The sequence below is a fragment of the Rhinatrema bivittatum genome, chromosome 2, assembly GCF_901001135.1.
Source record: "Rhinatrema bivittatum chromosome 2, aRhiBiv1.1, whole genome shotgun sequence".
NCBI lineage: Eukaryota > Metazoa > Chordata > Amphibia > Gymnophiona > Rhinatrematidae > Rhinatrema > Rhinatrema bivittatum.
This window is the reverse complement of record NC_042616.1, coordinates 725575669-725599316: the sequence shown is the minus strand read 5'-3', so window position 1 is coordinate 725599316 and position 23648 is coordinate 725575669. Positions and strand designations below refer to the sequence as shown.

General features: G+C 43.9%; 1 protein-coding gene across 3 annotated transcripts in view; it reads right to left on the bottom strand.

Annotated features, from left to right (window-relative positions):
* The window catches only part of ATP6V1C1 (ATPase H+ transporting V1 subunit C1), a 163582-nt gene that overhangs the window by 10683 nt on the left and 129251 nt on the right, over positions 1-23648 (bottom strand). For all 3 annotated transcript variants that reach the window (XM_029591850.1, XM_029591851.1, XM_029591849.1), the window contains 4 exons: positions 21667-21759; positions 20602-20695; positions 18745-18842; positions 3902-4028 (listed from right to left, as the gene is read on the bottom strand). In XM_029591850.1, the coding sequence (XP_029447710.1) occupies positions 3902-4028; positions 18745-18842; positions 20602-20695; positions 21667-21759 (412 nt within the window). The remainder of the gene's footprint in view (positions 1-3901; positions 4029-18744; positions 18843-20601; positions 20696-21666; positions 21760-23648) is intronic.

Here is a 23648-nt window from a genome sequence, read left to right as displayed (position 1 = left end):
CGGCAACTCCACTATGAAGGGGGGAATAAAGCGGGTAGGCAATTAGCACAAAAATTGAAAAAGCAGTGGAATGCCAATACTATTATTAAAATAAAAGACGAGTCTGGGAATATATTGACTACAACCAGGGATATTCGTCAGCGCTTTTTGCATTTCTATCAAGAACTGTATGCTACCAATAAGGCCATACAAGATGACCAGATCCAGCAATACTTGCGGGGTATCCCTCTGCCGCATTTAACGCTTGCTCAGCAAGCCCTATTGGATAAAGAGATCAATGGAGCTGAGATTACCTGGGCCATTAAGAGCTTAAAAAAGGCAAGTCCCCAGGATTGGATGGCTTTACGGCTACCTTTTATAAAAAAATATGCGGAGACCCTGACACCTTTGCTGGTCCGATTGTTTAATTCTCTAAGGGCTACAGGGTCACTGTCGGAGGTCTCCAATACCGCCGGTATCACTATATTGGCGAAACCAGGCAGGGACCCTTCACTCTGTGGCTCCTATCGGCCAATCTCCTTAATTAATCTGGACCTGAAATTGCTAGCGAAGATACTTGCTAATAGACTTAACGCTATACTTCCTGGTCTCGTCCATCCCGACCAAGCTGGATTTATTCCTGGTCGTATGGCCTCGGATAATGTGCGCAAGACCATCGACGCTATCCGGTGGGCAAGGCAGAACGCTGTACCTAGCCTTTTATTGGCGGTTGACGCAGAGAAGGCCTTTGACTTTGTTCATTGGTCCTTCCTGTTTCACACTTTAAAGGCCTTTCAGGTAGGGGATCACTTTTTGGGGTGGATCAAAAAACTATACGCTAATCCTCGGGCGAGGCTGAAGGTGAATGGGGGTTACACTGATACTTTTCAGATAGGTAGAGGCACCCGACAGGGGTGTCCGCTTTCACCTCTCCTTTTTGCTTTGTTTTTGGAGCCCTTTACGACGAAAATCAGAAATAATCCGCACATTTCGGGTGTAACGGTGGGTGATTTCTCCTCCAAACTGTCACTTTTTGCTGACGACATTTTGTTCACCATTACAGACCCCCATCAATCCCTCCCTGCTATTAGTCGAGAATTGCTGGACTTTGGACAGGTGTCGGGATTCCAACTCAATTGGGAAAAGTCCGAATTATTAAATATTTCAGCCCCCGCCCATATGGTGGATCAGCTCAAACGAATTCATCCTTTCCGATGGGCAACCACGAAAATTAAATATCTGGGCATACAGCTTGGTGCAGGGGAGGACTTATTTCAGTTAAATTACCCGCCACTAATGGACAAAATTTACCAAAACCTGGAAGAATGGGACCGGTATCACATTTCCTGGGTGGGACGGATAGCGGTTCTAAAAATGAATATCCTCCCCAGATTGCTCTATTTATTCCAGACACTCCCCCTAGCAATTCCCTCTCAGTTGCTAGAAAAGTGGCAGCGGAGGTTATTAAAATATATTTGGAAGGGAAAACAGCCGAGAGTATCCAGAAAAGTCTTATATCGCCCAAAACTACAAGGGGGCCTTGGTGTCCCTAACCTACATTGGTACCATGTGGCGGCGCACCTTAAAGCCGTTGTTGATTGGCACAAGCGGGAGAGACAACCATTATGGGTTCGCCTGGAACAGGCAGTGTTGGGGACTATGCCTTTAGCAGCTTTACTGTGGCAACCTAAACATACGTGGGCTGCTGCCACTGTGCTTCCGGAAACAGTCCGAAGTACCTATACTGTTTGGTCCCACTGGAGGACAGTGTTGGTGGGGGCTCGGGTCTCCTATCATAGTTCTTATTTATTTCATAACACTTCATTTTTGCCAGGCCAACAGTCAACGGTATTCCGCAGATGGAGGGCTGGGGGAATCTTTCAATTAGCTCATATTTGGGAACCGGGCGGATTGATCCCCTTTGATAAACTCAGTTCTAGACACCACCTGCCCGACAGGGATCTTTTTCAATACCTTCAGGTCCGCCATTTTTGCCAGACAGAGGCTATCCACTTGGAATTGTCCAAGGGCATCCCCGATTTTGAAGTCTTATGCCGACAAGTGGATAAAACTGATAAAATTATCTCCCGCATATACAAGATGTTAACTGGGAAACCCAATTACACTTATGCGCATTTACGCGCTTGGGAGCGGGACTTACCTGGTACGATTTCAGAAAATGATTGGCTGGAGATCTTCCAATACATGGGGAGGGGACTCATCTCCGCCGGGCACATAGAGAACGGGTACAAATTACTGTATTGTTGGCATATCACCCCAGCGAAGCTACATCGTATGTACCCTAGCAAGCCGGCGCAGTGTTGGAAACAATGCGGAGCGGAGGGTACATTTTTGCATATGTGGTGGACTTGCCCTAATATACAATCCGTATGGTCCCAGGTCTCGACTTGGCTGGAGACCATTTCACACACGCCTATAACTATCACTGCAGTACAAGCTTTACTTTTTGTGAATACACAGGGAGACAATAGAGCGCTAATGCGGTTTCTTAAATATGTGATAGCGGCCACTAGGTGTGTTATTGCCCGCCTCTGGAAGGAGAGTAGGGTACCTTCGCTGGCAGAGATACAGGCTCAGGTTCATGTTATGTATACCCTGGGCAAGATTACAGCTTATAAACATCAGAGTATGTTGGGCTTTTCAAAGACCTGGGCGCTTTATGAGCAGTGGTTGGCTGGACAGATCGCCTAAGCGAGAACTTTGCATGGCCCGAGAGCCACGACCTGTAGCCATAGGCACTTTATCATCCTTGCTTACCATTCCTTTAGATAGCAGAGCAGCTCTGATTAACCCAGAGGGGGGGTGGGGGGGAGGGCTGAGGGGGGGGGACGGGTATAAAATGCTATTTGATTCAGTAACTGCTTATCTGTGCACTAGTATTGCCAGGTGGTATTGAATATTTTCTTATTACAGTTAGCCACCTCCGAATTGGTTTCAGTTATGTTTATTGATTTGTATCCTTTACACTTGTTATACAGATAACATTCTTCAATAATGTTATAACTGGTTTGTAACAATGCTTATGTACCAATGGTTTTGTATCAATGCTGTAAATTGCAATATGGCAATAAAAATTGTTAATATAAAAAAAAAAAAAAAGAAATTCACTGTAAGAGTGTCCCTTCCATTCGCTCTCCCTATTCCCCTGGCCACTTTGCCCTCTCAGGCCCCAACTCCTCCACCTGCCAGTATCTCTCCCCTCCACCTCTAGATTCAACCCCTTCCGCTCTATCGCCAGTCCCAGAGTTTGACCTTGTTCTCAGTACTGCCCCTCATACAGGCTCCCTCACACATCCCCCTTTTCATACACATGAGCTCCCAATCTCTCACACACATACACACTCCCCTCATATAGGCTCCTTCTCTCTGAAACCCACACTCAAGCATTCCTCCCCACCGCTCTCTTATCTCCCATGCTCTTACACCCTCTCCTCCCCCTTTTCTCACACACACACACTCTCATCGGGGCCTTCCTTCTTTGCCATGAGCAGAGCACACTCCATTCGCGGTACACGGGGGCCTTCCTTCTTCGCTATGAATGGAGCACGTCCCGTGGCGCATGCAGGACACGCTCTGTTCGCAGCAGGTCGGGGTCTCTGCTATTTTCTGTGCAGAATTTGCCAATTCGGCACAGGGTGGGGGGGAATTTAGCACAGAATTCCCCCAGGACTAGCAGATGGATTTTTCTTTCGACTGTTCTACAGCTATACTACAAAATGTCAAGCATCAAATCATATGCAAGGCAGACAACACAGAAGCAATGAAACTCACATGCTCTGTTTTTTCCTTTTTATAATAACCACTAGATACCATTTTTTAAATTTTGCCAATAAACTATTCCCAAAACGTAGAGCAGTTTGCCTGTCCTATTTCATCAGATTATGACCATGGCGTTACTCACATCAATGTTTGCTGCTGCACTGCTGTCCAGGTGTTTGTACAAATCATATAAAACTTCTCTCAGCTTCTTCATGGTCTTCTTATTAGGCTGAAGCAGCATTGCCTGGAAATTAACTGGCAATCCATATCTGTGAAAAAAAATTGTTCATACGTACCTTAAAATGAGAAAAATAAGTGTGGACATTTCCCCCTCTCCCCCTTTCAATAACTACTTTTTTTAAGCGAATTCTTTTTTAAAGCCAATGATTTCTAATTCTGCATTATTAAAAATCAGGTGTTCTCAGGGCAAGGCTGCATTTTTGTTTATGCATTATACAAAAAGCTTTAGACAACAGAAGCTTAGGTATATATCTTGATTGCACTCATCATTGTGAAAACAGTCTTGTTTATTTATTTATTTATTTATTTATTGTTTTTGTTATACCGAGTTTCATGACTGGCATCACATCAACCCGGTTTACAATTAACAATGTGTGAAAAGCATAAGGTAACGTGATAACAATATTCCCAATAGAACTGTGAACTTTAAATACAGAGAATCAATTGAAGGGTGAGAAAGTTACAATAAAACAATAAAACAGGGAAAATTAACTTGGAGCTGGAAGAGGGGAGAGATTGAACAATGCAATATTTATTGATCATCTTTACTAATGTAACCATTATATAATATGGATTGTTTCATCTTTATGGATCATCTTTATGGATCTTTATGGATCATCTTTACTAATGTAACCATTATATAATATGGATTGTTTCCTCCAGTCACCATTTAGATCCATCTTCGGTAAGCTGGCGAGCGGACAAGTTATCCACTTAAAGTTAGTCCAATAACTTGTACTGAATACTCAGGAGGATAAAATGTCACACTGAATACACTCGCCTGAAGGTATCCAGTTATATGTAGCCAGCCGAATAAACTTAAAAACCTAACCACCTCTGTTTGAATATAACTGGTTAGGTTTTTAAGTTATCCAGACACATGTGGCCAGATATCTTGCTCTTAACCAGATACCTTCAAAGATATTCCAGTAAAGCGGCACTGTAGAGTAAAAAAAAAAAAAAAAAGAGAAGATGTAAAGAAGCCTGCAGCCCAATTCCCTCCCATCCTCCCTGCCCCTCAGATTTCATATATGGCCCTGCATCTTCCTACATTTGAAAATAATGTTCTAGGGTCCGCAGGTCAGATCCCCTTACCCAGTTCTGTTTAAATATTAACACTGGATGCCCCCCACCAGACCCCACTCACCTGCAGTGCCTATGTCCCAGGCCACCTCCCTCCCCCCGGCACTAAAAACCCTCTGCCAGGAGTGAGGTATTACCAGCACCTCTTCTGCCAGAAGCAGCAGTGGAAGTGGAAGCCACCCATAGTTTACGTCTCCAGCAGTCAGCACTGGAAGCGGTTACGTGCATACTTTGCTCCCAGCAGCGCTTTCTGGAGATGAGGGGAGTCAGGGATGAGCCAGGACACAGGCGCTGCGGGTAGGTGTGGGGGATCCAGGGAGCAGCCCAATTTTAATATTTAAACTGAACTGGGGAAGGTGAAGGGGGAGCCTGACCTGGCAAGACAATATATGAAATTTGGGGGTGGGGGAAGGAGTAAATTAGGCTGGCCGGCCCCTTTAAATCTTTTTTTTTTTTTTTTTTTAATTATTTTCACCTTGCACTACCACTTAACCAATTATCTTTGAAGATATCTGGTTAAGTATTACGTTATCTGGCCACACAAAGCCAGTTAGAACTGAAATTCAACTAAGTCAGATGGACACCTTAGGAAAACCTCAAAACTCCTTTCTATCTGTCTAGATTTTAGCTGAATAATGACTTATCCAGCTAAAATATAGCAGGATACATGTTTCGATATTCAAAATCTTGCCATTTAGATAGGTAACTTGTGAGTAAACAGTCTAAATGGCTTTGAATACCGACCTCCCTAGAGTCTTGAGGAATTATACTCAAAGCAACTACCATGAGTGGGACTTAAGAGGACGTTTCCTCTACGACTACCTCATCTTCACAAACACCTTGAACACTTTCCCATAATTCCCTGGGCCTTTAGTTAGCAAAATTGCTTACCTTGTAATAGGTGTTATCCCAGGACAGCAGGATGTAGTCCTCACATATGGGTGACGTCATCCACGGAGCCCTTAAGCGGGAAAAACTTCTGGCAAGTTTCTAGAAGTTTTAACTGGCTGCCTGAGGCTACTGAGCATGCCCGGCATGCCATGATATTCCCTGCCACAGGGGTCTCACTCCAGTCTTGTATGTAGCAATAAGCGTAAGCAAAAATATAATAATAAAGTCTGAGGCCCAACTCCGCGGGGTGGCGGGTGGGTTCCGTGAGGACTACATCCTGCTGTCCTGGGATAACACCTATTACAAGGTAAGCAATTTTGCTTTATCCCAGGACAAGCAGGATGCTAGTCCTCACATATGGGTGATTAGCAAGCTAGAGGCTGAGTCATTGTCCGTGCATATAGCAGTGATGCGTTGTTGTGGAAATGATGCAGCCGAAGTACACAGCAGGTTGGATGTAGAAGGAGTTGGGATTAAACTGGAAACAAGTTCTTTAAGACAGATTGTCCATAGGCGGAATCCTGTCGTCCTTCCTTGTCTAAACAGTAGTGAGCTGCAAAAGTGTGGAGAGAAGTCCATGTTGCTGCTTTACAAATGTCAACGATTGGCACTGAACGAAAATGCGCTACTGAAGTGGACATTGCTCTTACGGAATGTGCCTTTACTCGCCCTTGGAGAGGAAGGCCTGCTTTTGTATAGCAAAATTGTATGCAGTCGGCTAACCAATTGGATAGAGTATGCTTTCCCACTGCTTTACCTGGCTTATTTGGGTCATATGAGACGAAAAGCTGATTGGATTTTCTGAGGGACGTCGTGCGATTCAAGTAAAAGGACAAAGCACGTTTACAGTCCAAAGTGTGTAAAGCTCTTTCGCCTTGATGAGAGTGAGGCTTTGGAAAGAATGTGGGTAGAACTATAGTTTGATTTAAGTGGAATTCCGTAACTACCTTGGGAAGGAATTTTGGATGTGTTCGGAGAACCACTCTGTCATGGAGGAACTTTGTGTAAGGTTCGTATGTGACAAGTGCTTGTAATTCACTAACCCTCCTAGCTGATGTAATGGCTATGAGGAAAATAGTTTTCCATGTGAGAAATTTAAGGTCACAGGTATCTATGGGTTCAAAGGGAGAACGCATTAGACCTGTTAAGACCAGATTCAGGTCCCATTGCGTAGCTGGGGGCCGAATTGGTGGTTTAAGTTGAGTTAGACCTCTCATGAATCTACTGACGAGAGGTTGTGTGGAGATAGGTGCATCTCCTATCTTGTCATGATAAGCTGAGATTGCACTCAAATGTACTCTGATTGACGATGTCTGAAGTCCAGAGTCTGAAAGATAGCACAGATAATCTAGCAGAGTAGTTGTGGGGCAAGTGAAAGGATCTGTATTGTTTTGCTTGCACCAGGAAGTGAATCGTTTCCACTTGAAAGAATAATTCTTTCTTGTGGAAGGTTTGCGGGAAGCTATAAGCACTTGAGATACATTAGTTGAGAGGTTAAGTGATTGTAAGATCAAGCTTTCAACATCCATGCTGTCAAGGATAGGGATTGAAGGTTGGGATGGCGCAACCGGCCCTGATCCTGAGTGATGAGATTGGGAGCTACTCCCAGGCGAATTGGATCCTTGACTGACAGGTCTAGCAGTGTGGGAAACCATACTTGTCGAGGCCAATATGGGGCTATGAGAATCATGGACCCCTTGTCCTGTTGTAGCTTCACCAGTGTCTTGGTGATAAGCGGTATTGGAGGATATGCATATAGGAGGCCTGAGTTCCAAGGGCGAGCAAAGGCGTCCTTGGCTGGTTGGTGCTTCTGTTGGTGCAGGGAACAGAAGTTGGTCACCTTGTGGTTGAGGTGCGACGCAAAGAGGTCTGTTGTTGGCTGTCCCCAACATTGGAATATTTTGGTCGCTATCGAGGGATTCAGAGACCACTCGTGTGGTTGGAATTGCCGACTGAGTCGGTCTGCTAGTACATTTTGAATTCCTGCTAGATAAGTGGCCTGTAGTAACATTGAGTGATTCAAGGCCCAGTCCCAAATTTGCGCAGCTTCTTGACAAAGGAGATACGAGCCCGTACCTCCCTGTTTGTTGATGTACCACATGGCCACCGTATTGTCCGTTTGGATTAACACAGTCTTGTGTGAAAGGCAGTCCTTGAACGCATGCAGCGCATAGCGTATAGCTCGAAGTTCCAGAAAATTGATTTGATATGTGGCTTCGAGTTTTGTCCAAGTTCCTTGAGTTTGAAGAGAGTGTACATGAGCTCCCCATCCCAAGGTGGATGCATCTGTAGTTAACGTTATTTGAGGGATCGGCTTTTGGAAAGGCAGGCCCTTGCGTAAATTGTCTTTGATTGTCCACCAGTTTAGCGATGAGCGAAGTTGGTGGGTTACTTGGATGGGAGAATGAAGCGGTTGAATGGCTTGGATCCATTGCGACCGGAGAGTCCATTGCGTAAGTCGCATGGCAAGTCGTGCCATCGGAGTGACATGAACCGTTGATGCCATGTGGCCCAGTAAGATTAGGAACTGATGAGCTGTCACTTGCAGTTGTGTGGACATGGCGTACGCTAACTGGGACAGTGTATGTGCACGGTCTTCTGGAAGAAAAGCTTGTGCGAGGTTTGTGTCTAATTCTGCTCCTATGTATTGGAGTAGATGAGATGGTTGTAGGTGGGATTTTTGATCATTGATGAGAAATCCCAGTGTGTGCAGTACCTTTATTGTGTAATGTAGAGAAGTAAGCGCCCCTTGTTGAGATTGACTTTTTATAAGCCAATCGTCTAGATAAGGGAAGACATGAACACCTTGTTTGTGCAAATGTCCTGCTATTACTGCTAGGCATTTTGTGAATACTCTGGGAGCTGAGGCTAGGCCGAATGGTAGGACTCTGTATTGGAAATGCTGGCGTCCCACCTTGAATCTTAGGTACTTGCGATGAGGTGGGAAAATAGGTATGTGAGTATAAGCGTCTTGGAGATCCAGAGAACAAAGCCAATCCCCCTTTTGTATGAGAGGAAGAATGGTGCCCAAGGATACCATTCTGAATTTTTCTTTTCTTAGAAATTTGTTGAGATTTCTGAGATCTAGAATTGGACGCAGTCCTCCGGTTTTCTTTGGAATGAGGAAATACCGGGAATAGAATCCTCTTCCCTTCTGTGAGCGTGGTACGTGTTCCACCGCTCTTGCTTTCAGAAGAGTAGATAATTCCATTTGTAATTGAGGTATGTGATCGAGATAGGAGTTTTGTGGTGGACACTCCGGCGGGGGAGCTGTGAAGTCTAGGTGGTAACCCTGATGAACTATGGATAAGACCCATTGATCTGTGGTGATATTTTCCCAATCGTTGTAAAAGTGGGAAATCCTTCCCCCCACTGGCAAATTCGGAAAGGGGTTGGGTTGGCTCTGTTCTCCGGGACTGCTTTCAAAAGCCAGAGGTGGAAGCAGTTTGGGGCGGAGGCTGTGGCCTTGCAGCTCTCTGCTGTCTCTGCTGAGGGCGCTGTGGAGGCCTTGTAGAGCGTGGCCTTGAGGTTTGGGGGTAATACCTTCTTGGTCTAAAGAAAGGCCGTCTGGTGTCTCGCCGTGGCGGTCTGCGGGCAGGGTGAGTAGGAGCATCGTGGGACAACGTAGAGAGCTGTTTTAATGTTTCAGAGTGCTCTCTAAGCTGCGTTACGGCATCTTGTACTTTTGTTCCGAACAAGTTGTCGCCCAGGCAAGGCAAGTCCACTAGTTTATCCTGGACCTCTGGACGTAGGTCAGACGCCTTCAACCAGGCCCATCTTCGAGCACTGATGCCTGAAGCTGCCGTTCTGGAAGAAGTCTCAAATGCGTCGTACGCCGCTCGCACCTCATGCTTGCCCGCATCTAGACCTTTCTGCACAATGTGTTGTGCTGCCTCCTGCTGCTGTTGAGGGAGAGAGGGAAGAAATTCCTCAATCTGCTTCCACAGGTTTCTTTGATGCTGTGTTATATACAGTTGGTACGCAGCAATTTTCGCATTTAGCATCGCTCCCTGGTAAATCTTACGCCCCATAAGGTCTAGGAATCTGTTATCTTTCCCAGGAGGGATAGAAGCGTGAGTTCTTGACCTTCTTGATTTCTTTTGCGCAGATTCCACAACTAATGAACTGTGTGGTAGTTGTGGCTTCTCAAAGCCTGGGGCCGCTTGGACTAAATATGTAGAATCAATTCTACGATTAACTCCCGGTGTTGTACATGGGTGCTCCCAAATCCGTTGCTGAAGTTGGAGTAGTACTTCATGAACTGGAATTGCTAGGTTATGTTTTGGAGGATCTACAAATTGTAGAATCTCCAGTGTTTGCTGTCTGTCATCTTTCTCTGCTTGAAGTTGAAAAGGGATGGATTCCGACATCTCTTGAACGAAAGAAGCAAAGGATAAATCCTCAGGAGGGGATTGCTTCTTGGTTTGTGGCGGAGTACCTTCTGATAAAAATTCTTCTGAAGAATACTCCGATTGTGTGTCAGACCATGTATCCTCTGGTTGAGGATATGAAGGATGGCTTGGAATTGTAGATGGAGGAACCCCCGAGGGTCCTGGTAAAGGATCCTGGATGTCCGGTGCCCCATCACTGGTATCACTGTTTTCCGCCGGGTATGAAGGCAAGGAAGATAAAAGATCATGATATCTTTTGGTGAGGATAGCATGTAATCTTTTCTCAGAGGGAATCTCTGGATGTTTGGACTTTCCTGTTGCCTTTTTTCCCCGGCTTGAAGCTGCAGAAGGAGCTACAGTGTAATGTGGAGGTGGTTGTGCCGCCGTAGAAAGTGATGTAGTGAGAAAGGAAAACATGGAGATGGGAATCAATGAGGAGATTGGTCTGGAAGCACTTGTGGACATTGTAGAATGTACACTCGTCGATTCCATCGAAGGATGTGCAATTTGCATCGAAGATGAGGCTGTTGACATCGATGGAGCAGCAGGCATCGTTGGAGCGCAGATAGGCACGTCCATCGGAATAGATAGAGCTGCAGCAGTCATCGGCACCGAGATTGGCATCGGTATGAACGATGACGTTGGCATCGGCACTGGCATCGATGTGGACGATGGTACCGGCATCGACTCGGTAGTCGGCATCGATGGAGACATCGGCATCGGCCCGATGGCCGGCATCGATGGAGTTATCGGCATCGGCCCGATGGCCGGCATCGACTGGGGAGTCGGCATCGGTCCTACCAGGGCCGGTATTGGAGATGCAGCCGGGATGGCTTCTTTCATGGCATCGGCGACAAGCTTCTTAATCAAGGTTGTTAAGTCCGCCACGGACGTCGACGGTGTCGATTCCTCTGAAGGGATTACCGAGGTCGATGACAACTTCCGCTGTTTAGCCTTTGGTTCTTCCGGCGATGGCAACGGAGGAATCGCATGATGTCTCCGGTGTTATGTTTGGGACGGATCTCAGAAACGGATCTGGACGATGACGGGGTTGGCGAGGAAGCATCTCCCGAACCTTGTTGGACTTTCTTTAGAAGTATCTTCTTCGATACGCCTATCGGGGAAGATCTAGTCGAGGTCGACGGCGATGTCGGTGCTCTGATTTGAAAAATCTGAGCCATTCTTTCATGGCGAAGCTTCCTACCTTTCGCCGTCATTTCTTGACATTGGGCACAAGAAGCGATGTCGTGGTCTCCTCCCAAACAACGGACGCACTCCACGTGCGGGTCGGTGATGGACATAGTCCGGTTGCAGGCCGGACATTTTTTGAATCCGGAGGTTTTCTCCGTCGACATCCGTCGATGAATTCGGATTCTTTTTTGTCAAAAAAGAGTATGAAGTTTGTCACCAGCCGGTGACAAACCGAGCGAGACCCGTAAAGGGTAAAAAGTTGAGAATTAAAGTTAGTCGTTGTGAGGTAACTCACGGGGCTCCTGGAAACCGCGATGCAGCTAGCAGCGCGGAAAAAAGAAGACTGGAGTGAGACCCCTGTGGCAGGGAATATCATGGCATGCCGGGCATGCTCAGTAGCCTCAGGCAGCCAGTTAAAACTTCTAGAAACTTGCCAGAAGTTTTTCCCGCTTAAGGGCTCCGTGGATGACGTCACCCATATGTGAGGACTAGCATCCTGCTTGTCCTGGGATAAATTCCTTTACTCATGCCCAACCTTGCTTCATATCCCTTACAAACCATTAGGCTCAAAGGGGATTGGATTAACATTAGAAAATATGGGGTCAAGTTTAAAAGTATTGCTCGTGCTAAAATGCCCATTTATGCGCGTATGTGGGCTGCAGATGAGCAATGCGGATTTTAAAAGCTGCCATTTACACGTGTAAGGACGTGTGCAAAAAATAAGGGTGCAGAAAAGGGGCGGGGACAACTGATATGCACGTAACTCCATATTTTAAAACTGGAGGCCTCAGCACGCAGTGGCTTGTTAGCCGCGTAACTTTACTGCTGCTCCTGATGAACAGCAAGTCTGCAGACCTCACGTTTTTGGGCTTACACGACAGGGTGAGGGGTCCAGGCCAACTGGGGGGGCATGCAAGATTGCCCTGAGATTGGGCAAATTGGTGGACTAATTGGAAAACTGGGAAAGTCTGTCGCGTGAGCATGTTTTGAAAGCCGCTTACATACGCGCATTAAATCCAGCAAAGTCCTATGAAAAATACACAAAGTAAGGTTGCTCAAGTAACCTCTTAAAATTAGGAGCATACTTACATGCAAGTAGGTGTATTTTATATCATACATGAGCATGATTTAAAATTCAAGTATATCTCTGCTTGCGCACCAACACGCACATATATGTGCACTCATTTTAATATTAGCCAGTATGCTTTCACAGAAACAGGCCAATATAGTACGGTGTGCTTGACCGAGTGCACCGTTTAACACCCATTTGGACGCGCATTTTTGACGTGCTCCTTTTATCCCTTATACTGTAAGGGGTAATAGCGCCTTGAAAATGTGCGGCCAACCCCCTCAAAACTAATAGCGTTCTGTTGCGTTCGTGCCTGTTTTCGCCCTCACTCCATCCTCTCTATCTCTGTGGCGACGCCCTTCGCGTCTGACAGACAGATGCTGCCGCGGCTTCTCCTCGTTGCTTCTTCCCGGAGTCCCCGGGCTGGCCCGACGCTGCGGATCCGCCATGTTCCTGATGATGTAAGGGCGCGCACGCTCCAGAGTTTGTACCGGCAAGGGTGCGAACATCGGGGGCATCCCCCCAGTAGTGACGTCATTCGCTTCCAACTTAAAAGGTCTTTGTTTGCAACTACAAATCGAGTTAGTAAGGGGAATTCTCTCTCTGCTGTTCTGCCTCCACAAACTTACCAAGGGGTACCCGGTCCTCGGGGGCTCCGCTCTCTCTTCTTGATTTCAGATTCTAAGACAGGATCCGGTACTCGCTCCTCGAGGGCCTACATCCCTGAATGCTCAGAAGACTCCCTATTGCCTGGAAGCGATCGCAGACGTGAACACTGTGAGTTCTATTGCAGATAGGAACCGGTACTCGCTCCACGAGGGCCCATGTTCCTAAAACCCTCCAAAGACTCTCTTCTATTTCAGAAGCCATCGCATACACGGATATTGTGAGTTCTTATTCCAGATTGCATTTAGGAACCAGTACTCGCCTAAAGGCTCCTGATCCTGAATATACTGAAGACTCTCTGTTGCATAGGAGCCATTACCAATATATCTACAATTGTGAGTGTATCATCTACTTCTGGTTATGTATCCAGCATACCCTGTCTACTCACTATCTATGAGTCTCTCTACAGCTCAGCAAACCTGGAGATAGCAGTTCCAGAATCTGAGGGACTTCAGCCCTGCCGGGCACATCAGTTCACTACTGCCACCTCTGGTGGTTCTACTACCCGTCTAAATAAAGAACTATCTGTGTCTGTCTCCATAGTCCAGCCTAGCCGGTGGTCCCTCTCAGGATATCCTCCTGGGGGCGTTGTCATCTGCCATCGGCCCAAGGATTCACCAACTTACATTGGGTGCTCTTCCCCACACTGCAAGAGTTGTATTGTACAGACTGATACTCTGTGGGGAGCCAACCCACTACAGAATGATAACTCTGCCTACGGAGTATTATAAATTGCCAGCTCCTCCCCTTCGGGGTACAGCATTGATCAGATTGCTAACTCCTCCCTTCTGGAGGAGCTGATCATTAACAGATTGCTAACTCCTTAACAGGAGAAGTAACAGATTGCCAACTCCTCCCCTCGGGGGAGCTGGTCAACAACACATTCATCACATGCAAATGCATATTGATGAGGCTATTAGTCAGTCACCTGGGATACTGAAAGTAAAATGCATGGCCAAGCCGCACATTTTATTCTCAGAAATTAACGCCTGCCCAAGTGCAGGCATAAAGTTTGAAACAACCGGGAGAAGTGTACAGAAAAGCAGAAAAAACTGCTTTTCCGTACACCCTCCGACTTAATATCATAGTAATATTAAGTCGGAGGAACCTAAAATTTAAATTAAAAAAAAAAAATCTAACCCACCGGTGAGCGGGTTAGAAAAATGGACACTCAATTTTGCCAGTGTCCGTTTTCCTAACCCATTGCTGTCAGTGGGTTCGAAACCAGACGCCTGGTAAAATTGAGCTTTGGTTGTCGGACCCACTGACAGCTGCCTCTACCATTAATAAGGAGGCGCTAGGGACACGTTACTGTCCCTAGCGCCTCCTTATTAGCGTGACACCTCATTTGAATACAGAATCGCGCGCCCAGGAGAGGTGCCTGGGTAGACGTCGGGAGTGGGTGCTCAACACAGTGCGCCGGGCTCTCCCACACCTTTTCCTGAATCGGCCTGAAGGGTGGTAGATGCATGTAACAGCCTCCTAAGCTGAGGTGATGGAGAAAAAGAAACAATTTAAAAGTATGAGATAATGAAAGGATTCTTAAGTCATGTATTAGTGAAGGGAAAATTGAAAATCAACTGCAGTCTCTCCAATGAAACAGGAAGTAAACTGGGCATGCTACATGGGTTTTATATTCTGTCATCCTTCTATTACTTCATTTCTTATCTGCCCATCAAGCCATCTTTTCTATCCCTGATTTAACTAGCCTTTCATCATAACCACTGTTCTCCTTTTTACTTATGTCTGTAGTTGATATATGCATCAGGCCATACATCATGTATGATCATGAAAATTTCTATTCAGTTCTCAGAAGTAAAGGTCAACAAAAAGTGTAGGCAATACTTTTCTGTTAGACTAACTTAATACATTTGTAATTAGCTCCGCTCATCAATGAAAATGAAGCTGAAATTGACATTGCCTGAATATAATTGTAAACTGTAGGCTGATTACAGAACCAGTATTTGTTTTCAAAACAGTAAAGACTTGTAAAATAAAAGATGGGGGAATGTGTTTAGAGTAAGTCAATAAAATTGATGAGAATTTACAGCAGAATTTAAAGCTATAGGAATACTATGGGTCAAATGTATTAAACATTTTCCCTATTTGTGTTTATGGGGAAATATGGCCCTATGACTGGTAATGAACAAAAAACATTTCTATGAAGTTCTAGAAAATTTGTTTCAAAATGTTTGATCATTTTAATGCCAAATGCATTATATTATTGGGCAGGCCATCCATTGCTCCTACCATGTGATAGGGGCCAGCCAATGGCACTGATAGCCCCTGTCACATGGTAAGGGCAGAGGGCCATCGGCGCCATTTTGATTAGTGGCAGCCGACGGCCCGAGAGTGGGAGATTGCTCCAAGGACCCCCACTGGACCGCACGAAAATTTCATGGGGTTTTCCTATCATTTTCGGGGACCCCCAATACATGACGGATTAGAAAATATCATACGATATTTTCATCCGTCAAAAAAATGATGCACATCCCTACTACCCTCCCCAATAGCATGGAGCTCTCAGCTCCCAATCTCCAGGAGCGCAGGAAACATTTGGGGTGCGAAAGGACCCACAGAGCTGGCGCCTATGGGAAAAACATACATGCATATATACAGCTATTACTTGCTTTGTTCCTTTGGTCGTTAGTGATAATCAGGCCCCACTTTCTGCTTTCTCCATGTTGCCCCTGGCACAAGAGGAATAAGTCCAAGATGCATTTGTATTTTATCCACAGCTGCAACACATTTTTCAGTAACACTTGCTTGGGCTTCAGCCACATTTTGGCCTCATTATTGTGCATACAGAAGTCTTGCCTTGGAGATCCCTCTCTCCTGCTGCTGCTATTTATTTCTCTTAGCTGGTTTTTAACATTGGACCATTACCCACCAATCCTAGCTTCTCATCGGAGGAGATGCTCCTGCTCCTCCTCTACTTTCAGCTGTTTATTATGCATAGGCACCTTCTTTCTATCCTATTCCCCGTGTTCCTCACTGTAAACAGACCTCTCCACTCCTGGATTCAAGCTCTCTCTAGATGTTCGGTTAATTACCTTGACTGCCACATGTGGCTGCAGTTTCTCCACTATGGCTCTTCCCAACATATCCAAGTGCATGCTCTCCATGTCTCACTCAGCTTGGGGATAAGACAGAGGCTGAAAAGACTCAAAGGAGGATACTCAGGAGAGGGAAAAGGAGGAGTTTCTGTGTGTGCTACACACAGTGGGGCCTGATTATCACTGCCCTGCATGCTGCCTATTAATCCCCACACTCTGTCGTTCATGCTGCAGCTAGGAAGGAGAGAAATGCGTAACTACACGGGTGCTCATAGAGAAACTCCTGCATGTGGAGCCAGCACTGTTGTTCCACAGCAGAGCGCAGGTGCAGCTCTGGACCTCAGCATGGCACATCTAAATCAGGTCCTGACAGCACATTGCTTGGGAAACACTGCAATACTTGTTTATATGTTTGCTACTGAGAAGGGTGTGAAACCAACTAAGGGATGCGACTGTGAGAAACGATTCATGTATACAGTATGCTAGGTAAGAAGCGTGAATAAGATGAAATGAAGAGATAAATGTTTTCAGGGTAGGGAAGGAAAAAATGCAGAAATATCTCTGGTGAGGCTGGAAAGTGGCTGAGTGGCGGCAAAGTGGGAGGGGTTTAGATTTTTCAAGGACATTTTCAATACCCAGTATTAGTTCACCATTTTTAGAGCTAATGGAGGAAGTAAGATCTTTTGTGGGAAAAGAAGGTTGTAGAAAGAAAATATTAAATAGATTCGTATTGCTGGTCTTCTGAATGCAACTCATGGGGCCAAATATTTGTTCTAGGGTAATTTTAGAGTTCATTGTTTGCTCTGGGAGGATTCAAGTGGAGAAATTGGGATTGAAGTTTTAGTGTATGTTGATTGCAGATACTAAGATGATGTATAGATAAACTGTGCTATACATCTAGTGCTCTCCAAATTATTTGCATTCACTATAGCCCACTTATTAATAAACCGCTGTACCCTACCTCTACATACACAATAAAAAGTTACAGCAGTTTATAAAGTGGGCTATAGTGAATGCAAGTGATTTGGAAATCAATGTTGCTGCATTCCTAATATGGAGATTGAATTGGGTTTGATACATATGGTGGTAACATCCTCCCAGACCAGTTATTTTGTTAAAATTGTATATTACTAAACTCTTGCAAATTCAATAAAAAGATATTAACACAAAAAAACAGAAAAGCAGGGATACAGTCTTTCTATGCTGAATGTCTTTCCCATATTGGCAGCTATAAAACTGTTGCACAGGGTGTAGCAATTGTACTTTTTTTTTTTTTTTAATTTACTTATCACTTGCTTACAAATTAAGGCTGATGGTGCTAGATCCCAGACCTGGTTCTGGTTGAACTGGAAGCACAAAAGGTGCAGGGGAAAACTGCTGAGACAAACCCCCTTCGCCCCAAAAAAACCTTGTTTACAATTCTTAATGCATGCCATTCTTCAATCAGAGTAAAAATAGAGTTAATGGACAAGCCAAACAATACCCTCATACATGCTCCGACCCAAAAGAAAGGAACACCCACCTCAAAGCACTATCCCTCACCTGGCTAGCCTAACCATTACAACCACCATCTTTGGCCAGGGGCCACAGAACATGGGTTCCTCCAAAAGCCTGGAAGCATGCACCTTGAGCCTGGTCAGTGGTCATCATAGTTGTGCAGTGGCTAGGAATCTTGCAGGCCGCTCTTCACACCCATCAGCTCATGCACCAACTAGTAGCTTCTCTAGGCAAAGGCCATGTGTTGGCTAAAAGCGGGATGCGGCTCCCATCACAACTGTCTTCCCATGCTCATTCTGAATGCTCAGTATGGCTTGCCAAGAGAGCAATGCTCGTTTGTCCACCTCAAAAACAAGCCTGGAACCAAACGTAGATCTTGCGCATGTACAGCACTAACCACCAGTCTGTGGACTAGCCTTTCCATAAATCAGCTTTAACTCTTCATGCCAACATGCTGGATTGCTGCTAAGCAGCAGCAGCCAGAGATAATTTCTAGTCATGTTTATCCAGGAAACAGTGTAGATGTTTATTCTTCTAACATACGTACATACCCCACCAAGATATGTAAGTGCAGAACTGGCACAAGCTGCTTTTTGTAGCTCTGAGACTTAGAAATGTGTCTCTCTAGATCTGAAGGTTCCAAAATGAAAAACAGTGTGTTCAGTACAAGCAGATAAGAGAATCAAGCATGGTGTTAATTCCAAGTATTTTCTGAGACCCATTGTGGTAATAAACTAGCTATCACACTGCAGTTCTTGATTTTTCCCCACACTGCACCACATTTCCTCTTCTACATAAGATATACCAGGATGGGTTGCTTCATCCATCTCTGTCTAGGAGGAATTAAAATTTGTTTCTTTCACAGTAAAACAGTTACCTTCAAGTTCCTACTTCACCTTACCTTAGAACAGACTCAACAAAAACTCTTAATGCTTTGACATGAATCCATGCAATGAAAGCTTCACTGAAATTCACTTTCAGCCATCGAACCAGAGGTCCCTAAAGGAATAAAAACAGTGTCAGTCTATTTAGCAATTCCATTAACATCTGAAAGTTAAACAAGCAGTCTGTATAATTGACCTGAAAATATTATCCCTCTCCTAATTGAAGTAACAAAACATTTACCCACAAAAGAGTTTGATATAGTAAATCATTCTGATTACCCTGCAAAGCAGAATCCATGCAGTAAATTCACTACATATTATGAGGCAACAATTTTTATTTATTTATTTTTTTACTACAATTAAGAGGAGTTGTTCCTCGTTTTCTGAGCCTAAAATGTTATTTTTAATAATTAACCAATGACTAGCATCTGCATGAAGTAATTTACCTCTAATCGGCAACATTCCTATAGGTTCACAGATAATCATACTTTTGTCAACTTTCTGTTTAGGTACTATAAACGTGTATTTAGCCATTTTTGATACAAAGTAACAGCTGGTTACCTTTTATATAAGTGGAATGTTCTATTATTTCCAAAAATAGCAAATTAAAAATAGGTTTTATTAAAGAGGGCATTTTATATTTTAACTTTTTAAGGATAGTTAAAATAATGACCTGGTTACACCCGTTTTCCTGGGCATTTTGCCATTTTAAAATTTATAGCCAGGATAAAACCTCATGGAAAAAGTCCCACGCCATTCTCCGGTAGATCACAAATAGTTAAGCGCCATACTGGGGGCAGACCAATGGTCCATCAAGTCCTGCATACTATCTGACAGTGGCCAAAGTAACATGGTATAGAGAAGAGCAACCAAAATGATAAAGGGGATGGAACAATTTTATGATGAAAGGCTCTTCATCTCGAAGAAGAATCAGCTGAGGGGAATTATGGTAGAGATCTACAAAATAAATGGAATGGAACGAGTAAATGTTAATCAGTTGTTCACTCTTAAAGTACAAAGACACAGGGATAAACAAAGTTACTAAATAATACATTTAAAACTATTAAGAGAATTTTTTATTTATTCAATGCATAATTCAGCTCCAGAATTTGTTGCCAGATGATGTGGTGAAATCTATTAGTGTAGCTGCATTTAAAAAAGGTTTGAACTAGTTCCTACAGGAAAAGTCCATTAACAATTATTAAGGGAGACTTGCAGAAATCCACTGCTTATTCTTGGGATAAGCAGCTTGGAATCTTATCTACCCCTTGGGATCCTGCCAGGTACTTGTGGCCTCACTTGGCCACTTTTGGAAACAGGATACTGGGCTTGATGGACCTTTTAGTCTGACTCAGTATGACAAATCTTATGTTCTTCACTTTTGGAGTAACTAGCAAGTTTACCTACAATGCTTCTTGGTGTATTTTTGCTTGCAAACCTTAGAAATAAAGTGTATGCATCCAAACTTGCACACAAAGAACAAAGTTTACCATACACCTGCACCAGATACTATTGCTAATAAGTTACAAGGTACTGTATTCAAGTATATTGTGGGCGGACATAAAACAAACCTGGGAATAAATGTGGTTTTGGAGTACTAAAACTGAGAGCAATTGAATATAAACGGTAACACCGGATACAAGTAAACAGCAACTGTGAACCAAATGTGAAGCAGTAAAGAGAGCTAAGTGGTGGGATGATCATGATTTCTCCCCCATCTCCTACAGGGCTTCACTTCTTTTGCCAGCAAGATGACAGAGAGCAGGTGAGACAAAATGCAATGACTTCCATTTTCAGAGCAGAGGATGGGTCATGGAATAAGATAATTATCCTGCAAAAAACATTAATAAAAAAAGAAACTAGTGTTTACATACAAACTGCTTTTTCTTGTCAGTAGAGAGCCTGTTTATCTCCTCCTTATCTGCTTTCATCTCTTCTTCATTATATTGGAAATCACGAACAACAAATCTGCAGTTAGAATGAAATTGTTTTTATTATTATTATTTAACGTTTTTATATACTGATATTCGTGGAAACATCATATCGGTTTACATATAACTGGCAACAAAAGTACATTGAACAGGGAGAAGTACAACTTGGGTGGGAAGAAGAGGAGCTTAGAACAAGAACAATGCAACAATTATTTACAAGTAGCAGCAGCAGAAGTTTTGCTGGTATGGGGGAGGGCAGGAGGAGAAAAAGGGAGGAGCAAGCATTGCAACTATAAATTACAAGTGGCAGCGGGGAAGATAGGGTGGAACGAGCATTGCAGCTATAAATTACAAGTGGCGGTGACAGATATCTTGCTGGTATGGGGGGCAGAGGGGGTCTGGGGTGGAGGAGGAGACACGGCATGGAGAGATCAAGGGCGAAGCACTAGGAAGAAAAAGGGAGTGCACTGGGTGTGAGATGGAGAGGGGGAGGTATATTAGGGGAGGGATGAGAAAGGGAGGGAAAGTGGTGAGGTAGGGGAAGTTGCACGCAACGGAGTAATTGCTGAGGGCGCAAAAGTTTAATCTGGGAATGCTTGTTTAAAAAGCCAAGTTTTTAGCTTTTTTTTTAAAATTTTGGGTGCACGGCTCGAGACGAAGGTCTGGCGGCATGGAGTTCCAGAGGGTGGGTCCTGCGATAGAGAAGGCTCGCTCTTTTGTGGATGTCAGGCGATAGGTCATGGGGGAGGGAATGTGTAGGGTGCCTTTATATGCTGTTCTGGGGGGGGCGATTGGAGGCGGAAGGAGTTGTGAAACCAATGTATGTTGCTGTTTTGAATGGTTTTATGTATGATAGAGAGATTTTTATAAAGGATGCGGGAGGCTGTGGTCAGTTTTCCGAGTGTTGGTTAGTATTCTGGCTGCTGCATTTTGAAGGCTTTGTAAAGATGCAAGTTGTCAGATGTCCTACTATCCCAAGAATGTCCATCAAGAATAATAGGATCTTACTTGTTTTCCCTGGCTTTGCATTGAAATTCTTCCACTACTTTTCTGAACAAGGTGACACTGCATAGGTAACTGTCTTGATCCTCAGAAAGAACACTTTACATGTATATATAATAAAATAAAAGACTGTATTAGAAGTTTAGAAATCCAAGATTATTCTTATACATATTGTTGCTGCAAAGCTTATTCCTGAATCTACTTTATTTTAAATACACACACATACTTACATGCATATATATATTCATGCATCTATTATGTCAGCGGATTTGTATAGATGACAAATAATACACAGATTGCAAACTAGTATGCTCTTAAAGTACATTTTCAGAGTCACAATTCATTATTTTTCTGCATTTTTGTAAGATAAAATAAACTGGAAAATGCTCCTTGCATAAGTATTCACGCCCTTCAGGCTAGTACTTGCTAGAACCACCTTTTGCTGCAATAACAGCTTTAAGTCTGTTAGGGTAAGTTTCTACCAGCTTTGCACATTGTTTGGGAGTAATTTTTGCTCCAGGTTGTTCAGATTGGTTGGATGACACTTATGGACTACAATTTTCAAACAGTGCCACAGATTCTCGATTGGACTGAGATCGGGACTTTGACTTGGCCATTGTAGAACATTCACATTTTTGTTGTTGAACTACTCCTGTGTTGCTTTGGCCTTGTGCTTGGGATCATTGTCCTGCTGAAATGTGAACCTGATTTCAAGTTTTAGTGTTTTAGCAGACTGAAGCAGGTTGTCTTGCAATATCTCCCTGGTATGTTGCACCAACCATCCATCCTTCAATTTTAACTATCTGCCCAGTCACCGCTGAGGAAAAGCATCTCCACAACATGATGCTGCCACCCCCATACTTTACTGTTGGGATGGTGTTTGCTGAGAAATGGGCAGGGTTAGGTTTGTGCCACACATAGCATTTTGAATTTTAGCCAAAAAGCTCCATTTTTGTTTCATCTGACCTCAAAACCTTATTCCACATTTTAGGTGAGTCACTCTAATGCTTTCTGGCAAACTCCAGGCATACTTTGTTTTTTCTTCAGTAATGGCTTCTTTCTAGCCACCCTCCCATGCAGGCCAGTTGTATTAAGAGCTCTTCATATGGTTGACTGGTGCACCTCCACTCCAGTCTCAGCCACTGAACTCTGTAGCTCCTTCAAAGGGATTGTTGGCCTCTGTGGCTTCCCTCACAAGTCTCTTTCTTGCTCAGATGCTGAGATGATGGCCTTGTCTAGGCAGTGTCTGGTTGGTATGATGCCACTTCATTTTCCTCACAATTGACCAACAGTGTTCAGTGGGATATCCAAGCACTTGGGATAGCCTTTTCCTATCTTATGCATGTCTAAAGCTGTACCTTTAATTTCCTTAGAATGCTCTTTGGTCTTCATTTTCATAGTTTGAGCTTTCCTTCAGATTCCCAGTCTGACCAATGGTACTGCAATTAGAGGGTCTTTCATCCAGAAAACCTGATTTTTTTTTTTGATTTTTTTTTAATGATTCACAGGTAGAGGCCAATATCTTCCATCTGTGTAAACTTGGAGCTTCCACAGCACAGGGGTTGATACTTATACAAGCAGCATTTTTCAGTTTTTAATTTTATTTTACAAAAATTACAGAGAAATAATGAATTGACTTTGAAAATTTACTTTAAGAACATACTGGTTTGCAACAAACATACTGCTTGGAACAATCTGTATGTCACAGAAATCTGACTTTTTAGGGGGTCATGTGTGTGTGTATAAAACTTTATAGCTATATGAATGCATATGTTTAGTATGTTATATACTGAGTGAAAAAACTGTGGTACAGTGGTGTATAATGCATTAAATACTATAGAAAAAACACCCACTAGCAGGAGCTGGATAATAATGTTGTGGATACCTCATATAATATACTCGGGCTTCATTTGAAATGCCTCAAAGTCAGGTGTGCAGTATATTATATACTGCTTGGCATGTCTTTAAAAGAGCTTTTTGCGACTATG